The 19,401-nt window shown below is 41.6% G+C and overlaps 1 protein-coding gene across 1 annotated transcript in view; it reads right to left on the minus strand.

Annotated features, from left to right (window-relative positions):
• The window catches only part of LOC104476380 (uncharacterized), a 36,183-nt gene that overhangs the window by 11,204 nt on the left and 5,578 nt on the right, over positions 1 to 19,401 (minus strand). The window contains exon 2 of the mRNA XM_086761864.1: positions 5,252 to 6,243. Coding sequence (XP_086617990.1) covers positions 5,252 to 6,210 — 959 coding nt within the window. The 5' untranslated portion in view covers positions 6,211 to 6,243. The remainder of the gene's footprint in view (positions 1 to 5,251; positions 6,244 to 19,401) is intronic.

Raw genomic sequence — 19,401 nt, forward strand, 5'->3', positions numbered from 1 at the left:
GATGTCTGCTCCATCTCGGGCACGGTGGGTTTAATTCCTTCACCGTATCACTGGATCTGTTAAAAAATGCTTATTGGCTGACAAGTGAATTGAGGGGGGGGGGGAACCTCATGATAGCACCCCCAGTGCTATTCCTAGTGAATACAGAGAAGACTACAGAAAAAGAGTTGGCACTTGAATTTAATCCAGAAGAGGTCCAGACGGATAGCTGTTGCTCCAGGAAGCATAATGGCATCGGCCACCTCTTGGGCTTCTCAGGGGAACTCAGGGCTAAAGCAGGGAAGGCTCTTCCTTAATGCACTGATTCAGGAAGAGGGAGCAGGGAAAGGCTTCCAAGTAGGAGTGGTGTTGCCTTATCAAGCAAGATCAAACCAAGTAGGAAATACTTTAGAGTGGAAAATGTGTATGTAAATATTCCCCCCGCACACCCCAGAAGCTCTTATTGGGCACCAGAACCACTTCAGCAGGCATGACCTTGTAAAACATGCCCCAAAATAATGAATTTGCGTGGTGATCAAGGCATTCAGCTAGATGGTGGGAGAACTACCTGTAACTCCTTGATTTCTCCACATTTCATTTATTTTTTTTTAATCTCTTCCCAGATCTTCTTGCCAAAACCTATGACAAAAACTTAATCAAATCTGATATATTCCTATGAAATATTCTTATTTCTAATAACTGGCATGTTGCAAGCAAATCTGTTAAAATATTCCCACCTAGGGATTAAAGAGCACAAAGGAAATGTTCTCCTGTAAGAAAACACAACTTAGCACATATTTCTTCCACGCTGAACCCCAGGCATTGGCAACCCAGACTTGTTAGTTATCTGGTTGATCTCACTTTTGGTTTTGTTATTTGAACTTTTACGATGACTTAACAAACAAAATGTTCACATTCTCAGAAACACAAATAAAAATGTGTTCCACAGATTCTTGTTTACAGCTGTCCCATTTATAAGATACTCATATTCTCTGGGACAAAGCTGAAATGATGAAATAAGCATTTTAATAGTCTCGTCAACTGACAGCTATGATAAACTAGGACAGACAGAGCAAGTTCTGCAGTAAGAAATTGAAATACCTTACATCCGTTTGGCTCCTTTCCTTGCCATTCTTTATAAATGTTGTGCTCTACGATATTTAGCAGGCATTATAACTACCTTGAAATCCACACTGCAGTTTGGCAGAATGAACCAAAGGGAGAGTAAGGTGCCCCTAGCAAAGACAAGTTTTCTATGCAAGTATGGTAGAATAACGGGCAATATGAGGAGGAAGAGTCCTGTTCTTCCCAAAGTTTAAATTAGGATTAAAAAATTGTAACTGACTGAAATGTCTCACTCGGGTATTGAGTGTCTGATTTCCACTGAACAACTTGATTTACTTTTAAAAACCAACACACACAAAGGGTGAGATTTTCTAGATTCAGCCAACAATCTTGGTGGGAAATTGTGTTTTTGTGGTTTTTTTTTGTTTTTTGTTTTTTTTTTTTTTTTTTTCTTTCTTCTATTCAGAGCTGCTGACACAGTACCTGGAGAGATGCACTACTTAGCAGGACTGGGGATCTTAGTCTTTCTTTAGCTCATTCTCCAGTTGGACTACATCTCCCATGGCACACTGCAGTACCTTGCCACCAAGGAGACCAGCAATTTAGGTTGGTGCACAGCTCATGGATATAAAACAGACAATGTGCAAATACACCAGTTTCTATCACTTAAATGAAGCTGTAATTAAAAAAAAAAAAGTTGTAAACCAAAAAATTCAAGTCTGTCAGAAGCCTTGTGAAAACAGTCCTGTGCTCCCCAGCAGGCAGCTCCAGCTGGGTGTAGTTGTCTTAGGTCTCTAACTAAACCAGCCTGATGTGTAGAGGGATAGAAAGGGAGGACACAGCTACAACAGGCAAGGAGGGGTTTCTGGGTTGTGCCTAACATGAGGATGGCAGAGGAAAGGTCTGGTTTTAGCCCAGAAGTGACAAGGATTCTCTAGGAGAGTGTTATATGACAAAGGAAGTTTCACCCCCAGATGACGGTCAGGCCGCAGGCCATGACTGGCAGGGTAGGATGACTTGATGAAATAGCTGTACATGTAGGGGGTTGTAATTGGAAACAGGTCGTTGGCAGGCTATGCAGATGTAAAATGCAGTTGCAGTCCATGGGTTGCAACCATCGAGCAAAAGTCTGACTGCATTGGATAGGATAAAAATTAAATAAGGTGGACATGTCTGTTGTTCCTGGGGCTTGGGAAAGAAAATAAAAAATACCCCATTACTCCAGCCAGGCCTCACGGCCAAAAGTAATTAGAATTATTGGCCAACTAACAACTGAAGCTTTCATTCCCTCCCCAAACAGCAAACAAAAGCTGCAGTGTGGCAGAGACTTGGAGTTTCCCCAGAGAGCTTTGCCCTGGCTGAATGCAATGAGCCTGAGCAGACACTGCTGACGACTTGGTGCATTGGAGTGGCACTGGGTGCCAAGCCCATTCCGGGCCATTTCTGGCAAGGCAGAGCCTGCTACTTTTAGCTGAGCAAGAGCAGCAGATAGAAATGGAAAAAAAAAAAAATACAGCTAAACCTGGTACCAGAGGAACACGCAAAGCACGAAAAGAAAGTGGAAGGCAAGTTTACAAGGCCAAGAGGTTGAAGGTTACTATTAGCATCCTCTGCAAAGGCACGCTCCAGCCAGGGTGAATATTGCCATGCCTCAGAGAACTGGTCCCATTTCTGAGCATGCTGCGTTGTTACAGCATCTTCATTTCTCCCCTGAGCCCACCCCTTGCCATCCTGACATTTTCTGCAGTGAGGACCAGCTGTGGCTAATAGACATTTGACACCTGATTTCAAGCCCTTATTTAGGGCAAAAAGCATAAAATAGAGTTTTGTAGGCTCAAACTAAAAGAAGTTTAGGTGTTCTTAATGGCCTCTGCAGTCTTATTCTGAGCTGCATTAAAAACCCCACAGCAGGAAGTGTAGGTGAGCTCCAGCCAGCATCAGTGGTTCTGGGGCCTGAGACCAATATCCTTGAAGCAGCTAGCGCAGTAAAAAGGGCAAAAAGACTCTTTCCAGTGCAATACAAGTGAGGTTACTCAGCACAGGTCATGGTATCACCTCTACACATGTCAGATCTTACTTAAATGCTTTAAATCTGACAAGAAATAGTGTTGTAATCAAGGCATCCCTGGAATAGCATGTGGAGAATATAGGCAGCTGGGACAGAAAACGACCTTTCAAGAAGCTAAAGGACCAGGGATAGTCTCGATTTATATAAAGTCAATAGTTGACTGAGATTTATCTTCTTTTTAAAAAGGGGTTGTAAAGCAATGAAAAGGCGCGTAAATGCAGCATGAAAAGAAGTGAGTCTAATCCTGGTCCTGTGCCATGGGACCCCTGGTAGAATGTATTTGCAGTGACCAGAACAGACATTTCTGTGAGGATTAAAAAATGCCTTCAGTTTGTCTCTGTTGGTCAGCAATAGCAAAATATTACTTTATTTTGTAAATATCTGACAAGCAAAAAGCCAAATTGTGCATGTGAGCAGCATGGCTTGACTTTCTAAACAGGCTACACAGAGTAAACTTCAGCCAGCAAAATCTCAAATTGCTGGTGTACTTTTTGGTTTGAATAATACTCTGCTTCATGGATAGTTACAGTGAAATAAAACAGGGGCAATGGAGCAAGAACAGCCTACTCAACATGTGTATCAGCCCAGACTGCTGCTATAGTGAAGGGAGCATGTTTCTGGGAGACTGACAAGGGTATAAACATAAAGTATTTGGTATCTAGAAGACATTTTCCATCAGACGTTTTCCTTTAGAGCTAGCAAAAAAAAAATTGTGGTTTAGATTAGTGTTCTGCAACCTCTTTAAAAAGGAAAAAGGTTGCTTAGATTTAATACGTGCAAGTTTAACTCCTCCAACTATGAAAAGCTCAAACCCTGAAAGCAGGAATTTCTATATACACCAAGAGAGATTATATTTAAGCTTCACCACTTTGCCCACATTCTCTTATACCCAGTATGATGGCCTATATTCTGTATTTATTCAGCAAGTGTCAGAAATGCAGCCTCCAAAAAGACAAGGAAAACAAAGTTCCTCTATCGAACCAACCTCAATGACTAGGAGTGGCTGGGCAATTTTGAGACCTTTTGAGTTGGAGGATGCACAATAGATGAGGCATAGGATGCAGGAAGAAAGAAGACAGAGCAGTTGCATGCTGCCACTGGGAAATGAACGCTATTACTAATACTCAGTCACCACAGTGGAGCCCTGCAAGGGACAGTATTTGTTTCAGTTTACCTGATGTTTTCGTTAAGTCAAAACATTTGAAAAATACTGTTTGTTTTGACAAAATCCTGGGGAGCTTGGGCTCTGTTTGGAATTTGTTGGAAGGAAAAAAAAAAATCACTGTTTCTACAAAAGTGTTTTTACTAGGGAGTTAGTAAGAAAAATGCAAACATATGCTGGGAGGCAGAGAAGCTTTCTCCTGATAGAGAAAAGAAATATATAAAACAAAATTGACTGGAGAGGTATGCTTTTGTCACTGGCTGGTTTTAGCCGTTTCATTAGTTAGCCTCAGGAGCTGGAAAACAGCAACCAGCCTGACCATCAGCTCACTTGACTATATAATTTTGGGTTACATTTGGGGACAGTCACAGGTACTGCAGCATGGCGCTCTGCTCTTCCCTAGCAGTCAAAGGGATGTGCAGATGACTCCTTAACACATGAATTGCATTGGGATTAAAATGTCTGCACAGTCTCTTGGATAAAACATGTTACAGACTGGAAAATATTATTTTAATCTTAATTTTCTGTAGAGCATTAGTGATGGTTGGAGTCAAACTGTGGAATCACTGAGAAAAGATGCAGTGGCTGTCAGCTCAGCCTGCTCGGGAGACTCAGGAAAGGATGATATTTCTGTTCCGAATTTGTCCATTGGCCAGTTAGTGTCCCAAAACTGAGGTTCAAAGGCACCACTGCCAGTGAAACAAAATAATGCCCAAGAAAGTCCTCACCCTTCAGGTATTTCTGCAGGAAAAAGAAAATGAATTGGAGGCACAGGAGCTGTAGAACTAGGAAAGAAAACCGAGGAACCCAGGGCAGGAGTAGAAACTGGCATTGATCTCCTCTGTATCCACACGCTTTACTACATTTAAAGGACAGCAACCATTAGCAGAGGAAAGTAAACATAACTTTGTTTTCTGGTCTTTTTCCTATATGGACAATATAACATGCTTCAAAGGCTCAGATATGCATCATCTTACCTGCAAGCTATGCAGAGGGCAGAGAGCAAAGCAAGTGCAAAGAAGACAATCCCTGTTGTAATTGCCAGCATCATCATGTTTTCCTTTCTCTTGTCCCTCACAGCATCTACAATGTTAGGATCGGTGATGTTCTTGTATTCAAAGAGCATTGCAAAGCCCCGGCCCCGATCTGTGGTGGTGATCAGTTCCATGATAACCTCAACCATTTCCAGAGAGGAACCGAAGACCATGGTCTTGTTTAAAGGTGAATTTGGTCCACAGAAGCGCGAGGAAAATGTGATGAGATCAGAAACGTATAGTACATCATGAGGACAGACATCCACTGCCGACTGTGGGCTGGAGGATATTTCCATGGGCAATACTGTTGTGGGAAGAGTCCAGCTCTCTACCGTAACTTCATCTCTCTCACTAGCAGCTAGGTGGGCAAGGAAGATTTTCCTTCTCAAATCTTCTTCTGTTTCCAGGCCACTGGTATTTTGCCTCCGCATTGTGGTGCTACCAGCCACAGGGAATGGCAGTTCTTCTGCTTGAGCCTTGGTAATTGCTTTGGGTTCCTTCATCTGCTTCAACTGGTTTTCTTCAGATGCTTGTTTGGCTTCATCTTTTTTTGAGGTGGCTCCTGGAAGTTCCAGGTGATTAGCAAGGTTCTTTGACTGATCTCCTATGCTGCTCAGATTCTGAGCCACCTTCGACACCCAGGTCTGGAGAGAGGGTTTTGTAGTATGGAGAGCAAAGTCCAGGTTTTCCTCAAGAGAAGGCGTATCCTTATTTCCTGTTTTATCGGGAGCTGAAAAGCCATCCCAGGGGGCTGGAGTTTCACTAGAGCTCTCAAAAATGTCAAAGTCAAAAATTTCCAAGATAAGATGGGTTCTCATGGGAATGAAAAACTGCCAAACGCAGTGTGTCCCTGGGTAGTAGTTGTTTGGAAAACCTGGTGATAAAATCAGGCCCCTTTCCATTGATTCCACTACTGCACCACAGGAATAATACACCTGGGAAATAAAAAAATGAAGCTTACATCTTGCCAGAGGTGATATATAGGATGCAGTCTGCTAGACCTACTGAAAGTCTTACTCTTTACTCTCCCTTCCGGGACTGGTATAAGATAGACTTGTACAAAACTTAACAAATTCCCCTTTCTTGAGGCTATCTTCTACTTTCCCATTTGGAGCATTAATCTAATATGTCTAATATGGAAAGCCACTTTTAGAGACTATGGAAATTATCTATGGAATGATCCACCTCAACAGAAATATAACCCATATGAGTAATTCACATATTTCTCACTTTCTACTCCTGGTCATAGTAGCATCCATTTCTGCTGTTGACTACCATACAACCTTTTGACCGCACAAATGTGTTGTCCTAAGCAGCTGGTTTTGTGATAAAAATCTTAAGCTAAAGAAGAACTGTGTCACCACAGCATCTTGAAGTCTGTTATTTTCATTAAAAATCATTTTTAATGTAAAAAAAAAGTCCTTGCATTGATGATTACCCATAATTCATCTATTAAACTCATCTTCTGTTTCAAAGACATTCAGCCTTATTTACTTCACTAAGCTGTAAAATCTAGGTAGTTTTGATTGGGTAAGTTGTCTCTTCTTCAAATGCAAAGCCTCTTAAAATAGTGATAGCAGATACCACTTCTCACTGGTAAACTAGCAATCGACATGCATTTTACATAACACAGCTATAGTCCCATGTGAAATTTGCTATTTCTCCTTTCTCCTTAAATAGCCTTCAGACTCCAAAGAGGAAGAAAGTCTGTAAATGGTGGCACTAACTATCATGTCGCTTCTTCTCTAAAGGTACCCAAGGCTGCTTTCACATATCATATGTACAACTACCTTCTCCCAAAGACACTCTCAGAGCCTTTTTTCAAGATTCTTTTGTAAATTTGGAGAGCACAGAGCCCTGTCTGCGCCTTGGGCGATTGGTTTTGAAAAGGGGAAAAAATAAGCCAGAAGTACTTATGTCACAAGCTGTGTCTAGGAGCATGGGTTTGCGAGCATTAATTGGAAAAGAAAGGGAATGCTTTGGATTTGGTTGGGTTTTTTATTGGAAATGATTAGTAGTCTTGTTCTGTTATCTATTTAAACACAAAGGAAGCTTGGCAGTAGAACAAACAAAGCCTGTGAAGTCCATATAAAGCCACAAAGATCAAAATACTCCAGATTTCTTTTCCTCCTAGTGCCCCCTCCTTGGCTCATATTGAAATGGAAAGGAAAAAAAAAATGCAATGCCAAATGTTAGAAGCCCTTAAATAAAACCAAAAAAGCCAGACCTGTTCTGCAAGGCATGAACTTTGTTTTGCAGCAGGTGCTTTTCATATTCTGAGTGATTTCAGGGTGGATGGCAGGATGGCAATAGAAAAGGACCAAAACAGCATCGTGGGTGGAAATTCTGTATTCAAGTTGAAATCCAGTCTTTGACTTTTAAAAGTGTCATTTAAATCAAAGCTCACGTTAATTATAGTGGCATAAACTACAGGCTTCTTGTTTAAGGCACCTGGGCTGGACTATGGCTTGAAGTCTTAAGTGGAAAAGGAACCACATTCATGTGCCAAAAATATATTATTCTCTGTCTGATGCCTTAGGAGTCCCACAGCATGTAATACCAAAATAATTTAATAGAAATTTACTGATCTTTTCTCTAGGAGGTAAAATTTTGAGGCTTAGTCTGAATTAGCTAATTAATGGTAAAAATCCAGGTGAAAACAGAAAAATGTTGTCAATTATTTGCTAATTCACACCAGAATTACAGACATATTTGTTGTCATTTGGATTTTACTGAAAACTAGCTGGTTTCCAGTGAATATGCTCCTCTTCCCTTAGGGAGAGGATTGCTCCTACTCTTGGAAGAAGGAAAGGGGAATTTTCTGTGACCTCTGTCATATTCCTTCCTTCTGTCCCAGAATATCAGTGCAGACTTGCCTTTGCCACATGCTAGTCTTTTGAGCTCACTTTTAAATAAGACATTTGCATAGCAAGAAACAGTAAATAATGCCTAATTTTTCAACTATGTACCCAGTTTTGGGGCCAGAAAGTGCACCAGAACTGCTGCTATTGCAGGGTGCTCCTCCTGGATGTGGGCGGATTACAAACTGGCCGAAACCTCCTTAAATTAGCAATGACTGAGGGTTGAGATTTTATTTTGAGGAATATGCGAACTGATCTAGTTGCCTTTTTTCAGATGCTGAGAAGATGCTTGGAGGCATTCACAGCCCCACCTCTACTACCAGAAGACTTTGTTAACACCCAAAAGCAGCAGCCATCAGTTCAGTGGATATTGTGGGATTAATCACCAAAGTGCTGAATGGGTAAGTGCACCCCCCCATAAATTCCCCACCCCGGCTCTTAGGACAAGCTCCTTTTCTTGCCATTTTCAGTTGAATCTAGAATCATTTGGAGAGAAACATCTCACAGACTCTGTGCACATCCGAGGAGTCTCAGAATCAAACTCAAATGCCTCTTGTTCCTCTATGAGCCACATGGCCACCAGTTGGCTGCAATATCTAGCTGAATCCTGACAGGTACCCTGCATCCCTGAACCCAGACAGGGAGGGATTTGTGCAATGTGTGCATTCCAGAAATATGGCTGAAAGGTCAGGGCAGTGGGGGAATTGTTCATTTATTATGGCTTGGGAGACTGAAAAGATTCAAGGCTTGCTCTGAGACCAGGAAAAAAAACTCCACAAGGGACAGGAAATGCAAGACAGATTGGAGAGGGGGAAGGATTTCTGATTAATTTATAATCCACAACTGAATGACTGACAAAACTGTTTAGTTCATTTGAATTATCCATTATGAAGGCTGAGCTTCATCAATTAGACACAGATGTTCACTTCTGCAGCAAGTTATAGACTCATGGGTTTTTGACAGAGACATGCAAAAATTTTGGCACACTTTTAATCTTTGCAAATGATAGGTTGGTTTTGTTTTTTTTTTTTGTTTTGTTTTTTTTTTTTAAAAAAAAACCAACACGATATATGCCCACACCAATTATGCCAATTATGAGCAGGGAAAACCAGATTACCAGGCTGTTCATCTGCTTTTGAGTATTTCCCACTCTGGCTAGGAGTCCTGAATGTTTAAAACAGTTGTGTTGAACTGAACCTCCAGCCTGCTGTGGTCAGCCTTACCCTACCTGCCTTCTGAATTAGGGTAACTGGGGAACAGCATTTAGTAGGTTGCAGAGAAGAAGTAGTTCAAGTCTCAGCTGTTGCTTTTTGGCCAGAAACACAATGGCTGGATACTTCAGAACATGCCAAGATGTTGCATTTCCCCTTTTCACACTACACAACCCACTCAGAAGCTTAAATCTATGCCTTTTACTAAAACTGCCCCATTGTCACGCACTTAATTACCTCCTTCTGTGCTGACATTTGGACTCTCTAGAAATGAGTGATTAATATTGGCATCAGCTTTGAGCTACTTAAGATACACATATGTAAGGGGTTATAAGGCCTCTGTACCAGGAAACAGAGGGCTAAGGAGTATAAGGAGGACTTTGTGCTAGTCCTTTGTGGGTAACTCTGACAGCAGTGCCCTGATGATGGGACAAATGCTCTGCTGCCCTCTGAAGTGCAGGTTTGCAACAAACCCATATGTGATGCGGTTGTAGATAGCCTAGGAGGTTTTCTTAAAGCATAAAGCTATGCTGGGTTGGAAGAGATGTGGTCACAAGTGACTCCAAGCCATTGTTCAGAAATCTCACCATGGACACCAGCGCCTTCTCCCTGAGGAGCACTATCTCTTAAAGAAAGAGTAAGCCCTTGATATGTAGGGGAGCAGCACAAAGCCAGTATGTGGCTTCTTCAAACTGGACACTCTACACCAAATAGCTCTTGATGAGCAAGTGGCACTGATTAAAAAAAACCAAACAAACAAACACCACAACACCCAGAATTCCTATACAGGAAAGGGGGAAAATAATTGTTTTGGCCAGATGGGAGTTCATTATAAGGCCCAACCAAGTATATGCACAGGAAAGAGTAGCTATCATTATTTGAGTAATATAACTCTCAACTCTGTTGTACACTCACACAACACCTACAAATGTAACCCTGGAGCCTCTGCATTATTCCAGTAGGAACACTGTCAGGGAATCAAGACATTCTAAGAGAATCCTGCTAATCATAGAATAGTTAGGGTTGAAAGGGACTTTTAAAGGCCATCTAGTCCAATCCCCCTGCAAGGAGCAGGGGCATTTTCAACTAGATCAGGTTGCTCAGAGCCCCATCCAACCTGTCCTTGAATGTTTCCAGGGATGTCCTTGTTGAAGAATTTAATTAGTACCCTTTCTTTAATCACAATTACTGCCAAAGGAGGCACCAGACTAGAGCTAGATCAAAGGCATGCACAGAAGCAAGTTCTCCATTTTGCCAGGACAGGACAAGTTCTTGCAGCACCTTACATCAAATCCAGGAGACCCTTCTGGCTGCTTCCACTGAAGCAAAGCCATGCTCAAAACCTGCAGGAGGGTCCTGCCCAAAGCCAGGAATGGCAAGTTGTGGCAGCCTCTAGCTGGCCTATAAGCACTCTTCAGTGATGGGTACCAGCCTCTGCCTGAATCACTAGAAGCACGCAGGGCTTATTTTCTCAAACTTCTCTGTCCTGTCTCCAAGAGATAAATGCTTCTGGCATGAGGTGATGCTGAGAGCCCAGGGGGAATGTGGCCAGGGTGCTGTGACATGAAACTAGTAAGAGATAGTGACATGGTGATGTGGCTTAGCTTGTAAAGACATAAGCCCTGCTGAAGAGAAGTGAAAGAAAAGTGATGCGAGGTCCTGGCAAGAGAAACTGTCAGTCCATTTGCACTCAGAAAGGTGAAGCAGTGATAAATTTTCTTCGTTTGTGTTAATGCTGGTTACAAGGAGCTGCTGTTTGCAGCATCCTGGAGGATGCTGTCTTGCTTGCATCCCAAAGACTGTTTATTTTTAAAGTGTATTTATTTCAAAGAAGGGGAAGGAGGACATCCTGTCTTGATGTTTGTCATTCCTCTGCGAGCACAATCTCAGATTCTCTGCCTTGGGACCTGTCCAATGTAGCTTGTTTTCTGTTAAAACATACTCACTCGAGTTTTCCTGGTGCGTACCCAGAGTTAGAGTGAAAGCCTCAGCAGAGAAAACTTAAGACGCACAGCTAAGCCACTTAATTTCCAAGACACCCTCAGGGGCCAAGCCACACACTTAACTGAGATACCCAGTTGCAGGCTTGCAAGGAAATGATGTGCAAAGATCATAACCCACTTTGCCCTCATTAATACCTTACGCACATCTCAGCTTCTGTGTATTTCTCACGTGTATTTCCAGTTTCAAGCAGACTTTAAAATGTCACTTCCACTTCTAGAAATGACAGAAGGAATAATCCACTATATTTCAAACTGACAGAACATTTAAGAGGTGCTGCGTTTATTAGTCTTTTCAGGAACAGACATGTATTATCTCCTTATCCAAGTTAAAGGGCTTTTTGGTCTTTGCTTGAATACTGTACTAGAAAGACTTAATACTAGAGTAATGAGTGAGGGTGAGGATAGAAGCGATTTATATAGACCTTAAGCTCTTAAAAAAAAAAAAAAAATCACTCTGAAGTCAAAATACTTGGTTATGATCCCGTGCTTTTGATCAAAAATGTTTTATGTTTTTTCCCTTCCTGTAAGATAGCCCCACTACACAAATGATCTTTTATTGATTTTTATTTTTTTTTTTAGAATAAGAAAGAATGAATTCCTTCCCAGGTAGATTTTTTTGCTTCATTTACAAAACAAAATTCACTGCAGCTGCCTGGTGCCAGAATAAGACTGCAGGCAGTATATGGCAGTTCTACAGTAGCCTTATCTTGTCTGCCTACAGCTGATTCAACAGCAGCCACAGAGGTATGCAATTAGTTTCTGGCCAGAAATTGATGCAGTCTTAGAATCCAAGATTGTTCAGTCTAGATTACTAAATTTAGCCATCTGAGCTCACCATAGAATCAGTGGGGTGAAAATCCAGCAAGCTTTATTTAGGATCCCTCACCCCTCCAAAATTAAAAACATCTTATGTGCACACATGCAGGCACATGTGTGTTTCTTTCAAAGTGCTGTAAATGCTTTGAGACTACCTCACCAGCTCCTGAACATTTTATTCTGCCCCAGGGACCTCTTTAAAGCTCTGGCTCCACCAGCATCTTTGCAATTGCTCAAAACATGCAGGGCGAGGCATAGTTATCTTAGTTACTTACCCCTTCTTCCCTCCAAACATAGGAGGTTCATTCTGAGTTAAAGATCACTAGGACTTATGAGGACATTTGAACAGAGCCAACCACCTGGGACAAAATATAAAGTTGCCCAAACTTTCAGCCAGAGCAGAGAGAAAATGTTAAACTTAGGGTTTTAAAAAAGAAAAAGAGCAGAAAAAAAAAGGGAAAATGGTCATTCCACAATCCTAGCTTAAGGGGGAAAAACAAAATATAGGCAAGTCTTTACTTGCTGACGTGGCTGGAACTAGTTGCAAAGCTACCAGAAATACAATTCTTGTGGTTCCCAGCGAAAGCCCCAACTTCTCCTCTCACAGTATTTCCAAGTTAGGGAAGTCTGAGTTTTTTGGATGCTCGTCAAATACAGGATCTGAGGAAAGACTATCCCAAGAGTAAGATATAAAACTCCAGACTGTTGGTTTAAGAAGGGACCACATTTACTTCACTAGCCGACTGATCCAGAGATCAAAGCTGGTAGGACTTTTTCCAAGTGGAGGACAAAGTTAATCGTATACTTTATAAAATTAGTGCTCTACTTAAATTTGCATTTTCAGCTCATCTTTGCATGAAAGGTTTATTTTCTTTCATTAGCATGAACTACATACAGCAGCAGCACATCTAACCTATTTTTCCATCTGGCAGTACAAGAATTCTTGGAAGTGCCTTGGAATCACCATTTCCCCATCTGCCAAATTGCCTTTGCTGTTTAAAGCATGAGGCAAAAGCAAAAGGAGATTCTCTCATCCTGTATTAGGGCAACTCTTCAAGTACCTCTGGATGCTTGAAAGTAGCAAACTTGTCAGAAGTCGATCAGGACATGGGAGTGACAGAGTGTAACAAAAATTGCCAACACTTTGCTTAGTTAGGAGAGAGTTGTTCCTGTCTCTTTTTATCAGTCCTTAACTGTGATTCTTTTTCAGCTTCATCTCCAAAAGGGTTCTCATCAATTATGAGAGCATCCTGCTTGCTGAGGGCTCTCCCTTGCCCTCCCAATAACCCTGTCCCAACACAAACCCATACACCTGTGCACACAGTTCATGCTCTGTCCTTGCTCCCTGAGGAAATTCACGTAAACAAGCACTGAACAGGATTCAGTTGTAGGACCCTGGAGCTGAGCTGAGCATACATTTGGTTTTAATACACTTACAGTATCAATTGCACCATGTTTTTAAACAAGAGTCTAGTATTTCTTGGAGCGAGAGTAACCTGCTGGATTTAAGCAAAACAAAAATGGCATTTTTTTAACAGATGCTCTGTTATTCCAGTGGTGGGTAGCAGCAGTTCCACCACATAAAAGTGATTATGGATGTGACATTTCCACTCTGCAAATCCCATTTTCAGGAAAGAACCTGACTTGTCTTATATTCCTTCTTGGCACACACCAGACAGCTTCACAGGGCCCTGTTTTCATGACTATTACCAAGTTTTATATTGTTTTTTTTAATGGTTTACAGGACATTTGAAGAGAATAAATACACAGGTAGGAAGGCAAAGGGGACTGTGGAAGCCTGTTGCTGCAGGAGACAAGGAAAAGAAAAACATTTTTAGAAGAGTAGAGGAAGGAAGCAGCAATTAGAGCAAAGAATGCAAAGCCTGAATGATATTTCAGGACTTGGAGGCCCAAATATGCCTCAGACTGTAGGCATGCTATTTTCTCTTATTCTTCCCATATGTGACGTTGCTGCAGCTGAGCCTCGAGCTCAAGCGTTGCAACAAGATTCCTTGGAAGGTGCTGCTTTATTTCACTGGGGAACAGACAACCTTCTCTTCACTTCTTGGGGTGGGGGGAAACCAGGGACGATGGTAGTGTTTTCATACCCTTGGACAAAGGCAACTAGGCTCTGTGAGGATGGCAGGGCTCAGGATAGCCTCATCTGCTCTGGGTCTCTGAGGCCAGCACCTCACGCCTGCCTGTAGATGCAGCATTTCCTACGGCAGCTTGCCAAACCGTTAGGCAGACCATTGCTACAACAAATCTTTGTGAATCAAAGCAGCTGCAGAAGAAGTAGCAGAAGAAGGTCAGCGATCTCATTAGAGGCAGGAGGCCCTGGGCCCCCCAGCCACCCTGAGGTCCCAGCTTCACAGCTGCAGTGTGTTTTGGTACCTGGCCTCAACCAGATTGCATAATTGCACCATGAGGTCACCATCCCTCCTGCCTGATCCTTTCTGGGAATGGGAGGTGGGGAAAAGGAAAATCACAAAAAAGCAAACATGGGCACTCCAACAACCACCAGGCACAGCAGCGCACTCCAGTTTCTGTGGAGAACAACAGACCTTCTCATTTAACTCTGGAGATGCAATGCCTTTTTCTCCTTACAAAAAATGCTTGTTCCCAGAGATACAAACAGAGGCTGTTTTCTGAACAATCCCCCATGGAACAGCGCAGCTTTCCATAGCGTGATCAGCAGTATATGCAGTCTGGGCACACATTGTTACTTGACATTTTGCACTTGCATTCCGAGCAACCAGTGGAAAGGCAGCCTAATTCTCTGCTGCATTTGGGAGGTTCAGGTGAGAAGCGAAACCAGTTTATCTGTATTAGGCCAGAGATTACAACCTACACTGTAGTTATGAGCAATGGGCAGAATTTTCTGCAGTAGCCACAGATATTTTGAGTACCTGATGCAAGATTCCTATGTAAGGCCATGAATGAAGATCACCCAGCTCTGGGTGCGAGGCTTTGCTGGCTAATCTGGCTTGCTTCCCTCCACAGACAAAAGCCAGAGTTGGGGTTTTGTTTTTGTTTTTTTTTTTTGTTTGTTTGTTTTTTGGGGGTTTTTTTTTTTGGTTTTTTTTTTTTCAGAGGGAAATTCAGAGCAGGAGTTAGAGATGGTTTTAACAGCCCTCTGAAAGAATATCTCTCCCTCTCAGCAAAGGTGGGATTTCAGGAGGCTTATTGGCTAATCTAAAGATTCATGGGTGAAATCTCAGGATATTGAAAAGACGATAAAATCATTATTGCTCTTTTTCCCTCATATCACAAATAGGCCGAAGGTTTAGTGCTCCCCTTTCAGTTCTTTAATTAAGATTGAGTTGGATTCACCTACAAGAAGTCTTGCAAGTTACAGCTATGTAAGTCTGGCTAGGTGGAGTTCTTTCTCCTTATCCAGTTCTTTCTTTGATTTACATTTTTAAGGCTAGAAATTCTTATCATGAATAGTGTTGTGGGTTTTTTGGGTTTTTTTTGGTTTTTTTTTTTTTTTTCTGGGCTTGGCAGGAGCCTAGCAGTTTATGGGTACTTTTGCTATCTGACAGTTTCCCAGGTTGAAGTTACCACCACAGGAATAACCCTGGCATTGACTGATTATGCAGTAATTGTTGTATACTAAGGTGTAGATATGCTCATGAAGTGGATAAAATACTGGTAGGAGTGTGAAATACAGATAGAAATGCCCTGGAAGTGACCTAGGTCAAGGCATAGGACACTTCTAATTTTTTCTTTAATTTCATTGATACTTTTACATCCAGGTGCTTTTACTAGAAACTAAATGCCAGGTCTTATTCTGAACTTGTCTTCATCCTTCACTGCAGGCCCACATTGCAATATTAATTTCCTTCTCATCTCGGTCTGAAAGGGACAAAAGCCAGATTGTTTTTCTATGAAATGATTTGAAAAATCTATTTTAAATATGCAAATACAGTCTTGGAAAGACCCACTTGACTAGGCAGTGTACCCTTGGGGACTACAACTACTACACTTGTAAAGTAGAACTATTTTAAGCAGAAACCTGTCATTAGTATCTCATAAATTTCTTGCGCTATGTTCATGCAACAAATGTAAGTGAGACATGTCATTATGAGAGCAGTCTGAATACTGGGTTTCCCCTTTCATCCCAACAGTAGCTTTTATGGCTAAGGAAGCATATAGCATATCTAAGATAACGTCCACCAGGGAATGCTAGAATTCACATCAACAACCAGCTTTTTCTTGTGGACTCTTCAGACTAAGCCTTGCAGGGGAAAAAAACAGAGCTAATTCTTGTGACTGGACACTCAACAGACAAATAGAGCTTCTCGAACAAAGATGCAAGACGCCATATCAAATAAGATCCTACATCTGTACAAAGCTGCCATCCCTGTTCTAGTAGTTAGGTTGGTTGGGTTTTTTGTTTGGGTTTTGGTTTTGTTTTTTTTTTTTTTTTTTTCAGAAAATACTCTCATTCAAACATACAAAAAAATGTAAAGCATTAGAAAGAGAAACAAAGGCATCATTTAGAGTGTCTCCTCAGGCAAATAATCACGAATATGCTGGGACCATCGTAAATAAAAGTAAGGCAGTGTAATGAAGAGTTCAAGATGCCATGGCCATTTGCTTCAGGGTTTTAATAGGTCAGCACAGGTCTTTTTTTCTACTAGAGCAAGTTCTCATTAACAAAGTGTACACAACACACCATAGAAAAAAATAACAGTAAACGATAGGTTTGGTGGGAACTGACAGGGGTGATGAGGGAGTTTCCAGAAGATCAATCTGGTTTTCATTTTCTATAAATTGAACAGGCCAAAGCAGCTAAAATTAAAGAGTAGAAAACATGGTTAGACTGTTTGAACTGCTTGGTAACCAGATGAAACATATAACAAAACAAAAGCTATAGTGCTGTAGTAAAAGTTTGCTTGTAGAGTTCAGTTTATTGAGTCCCTAGAGCAAGTTATGTATGTTCACAGGAATCTGTAAAACTAGTGTTCCCAAATTAACCTTGTATATATATAACCTCCCAAATACATGGGGGGAGACTTTAATAATTAAATCCATATGCAGCTTAGGTGCTCAAAAAGGCTTTGTTTTGTTTTGAAAGTACCAGAAACAGGAAAAGGGGGAACTGAGAGGCAATCCCATGCAAATTTTGCTGGCCACTTCCCAGCAAATAAATTCAAACCTTTAAAAGCAAATAAAATACAGACACACATATGTAAACTAGTCTTGCAAAAAAAGAGAGCTGTTTGTACTTGGATTTCCAGTTGCATGACTCTATTGTTTTATCCAGACACGTCAGATGTTTCACATGTTGGAAGTCTATTGTACAAACATATGGAGAAGGAAACATTCCACATGTGAAAGCCAAACCCCACGCATAGTCTGTATCGCCACTAGCATGGTGCAGGGCTGTTACTGCAACTCCTTGGGAACCGGGTCATTGTTTCACTAAATGTCAATAGCAGGTGAGAGGGCTTATGCGGAAGACATGGATAGCGATCCTTAAAAAGCAAAGACAGACCCTCTCCCTTTCATGCAATATTTTAAACTAGGCTTCTAAATGAGCCCTTGCTACAGCTGAGGCTGGCCATTCAGAGGTCTGTTACAGTCTGAACGCATATCCTTAGTTTTGAATGGTATACGCACAGCAGCACTTTTCCCCACCTTGTTGTTCCAGGATTCGTCTCCTCTCATGCGCTCTGTAAAGGGAAATTTCCAAGACTCCACCTTTGCCAGGATTTCAGAGAGCAGGATGCATGTAAATTTTATTTTACTGCCTACACATAAGGAGAGACCATGAAGGCACAGCAGGGAGGGTGTGGGAGAAAGCAGAAAAAAAGTATCACAAATACTACAGCCAGAGGAAAAACTAAGCACTGGGTTTGTTGTTACAGGGTCCCGATCAGTGAGCAGTTTATTTTTCCAAATAAATCTGCTTTGCAGACATCCTTTCTTCTTCCCCGTTCAAGTTTCAACCAGGAAACCTGGAATAAGTTACTGTTGATTTTAGAGGCAAATCAAAGTGTTCAGCCTGCTAAGCTTGCATTTGAAGTTAGTCTTGATGAGCAACTCCTTGGGGCCCTTGTATTCAAATACACTTCAAATGTATTCACCTGAACTGCCCACCCATGCAGATCTATAATACAGGCAGGAAGGCAAGGGGATGGGCACCCTGAGCGTCAAGCCTCAGTTCTAACAGTAAAGGCGCCACATTTTAAGACCAATCCAGAAAAAAAAAAATCCCTTTAATAAAAACTTAAACAGTCTTTCAAAACAGCAGAATATTTACTAACCAAGACTAGGAGAGGGCTGGATTTAGGTCGAATGAGTGGATTAAATCTCCCAAATAGATTGCTAGTCCCAGATTAAGTACAGTACGAGCAGGCACACCCTCCTCAGAAGGGTTGAGCAACCAACCTTCTGCGATTTGGATCAGGTTGGACTTTCAGCGGCATTTGATCCCAGACCTCCTGTATTCAGGAAGCTGTTCTTACTGGCATCCTTGGCACATGACCCTTGCTACAGTCCTGCTACTCCTTAACAGAATAATAAACCACAAACACTATGGAAACACATCAGTAAGCGATGAGTGAACTTCCCAATGTCCCTTCTTCAGAGCTGACTGTAGTTCCGACTGGAGGTTTGTACCAGCCCATTTTGTTTAGCTGGTTTGATGTTGCAATCTGGCTGCTAATATAAAGAAATGAGAAGAATAAAATACTGGATGAAAATGAGATAGCCTAGCAGGTTATGGCTTGCATGTGGCAAATTTGCTTTTGTTTTGCCACTTTGAACACCACCCACCCCTGCTTTATATTGAAGCGTAATGGTGCTGCCTCTACTCCCCCAGGACCAAGGATTTCACATAATTTAATAGTTTCTTTAATTAGATATTTGTGAAACTCTGAAATCCTCTGATGCAAGGTGCTGTAAATGTATTAGTAACTCTTCTACCATGAAAGGACTCCACCGCAACTCAAAAACAGATGTTGTCCTCAATGTACATCATTACTGATCCAAGCCAACAGTACTTCTGGCCTGATTTAAATCCTCCTGAAGTCCCAGATGACTTCTGTGAGTTCCAGTAGGGGCCCAAGAATTCTAGCAAAGAAATATAGGCAATTTAGCCTTTTCTCCTCTCAAAATTTGAACTTCATTTTCATTGGCAATCACATGAGTAAGGATATTAAAAATGAACTATAAGGTCTTTTGCTGCTGAG

Source organism: Chlamydotis macqueenii, chromosome 17 (assembly GCF_036417535.1).
Source record: "Chlamydotis macqueenii isolate bChlMac1 chromosome 17, bChlMac1.mat, whole genome shotgun sequence".
In the NCBI taxonomy this organism is placed as follows: domain Eukaryota; kingdom Metazoa; phylum Chordata; class Aves; order Otidiformes; family Otididae; genus Chlamydotis; species Chlamydotis macqueenii.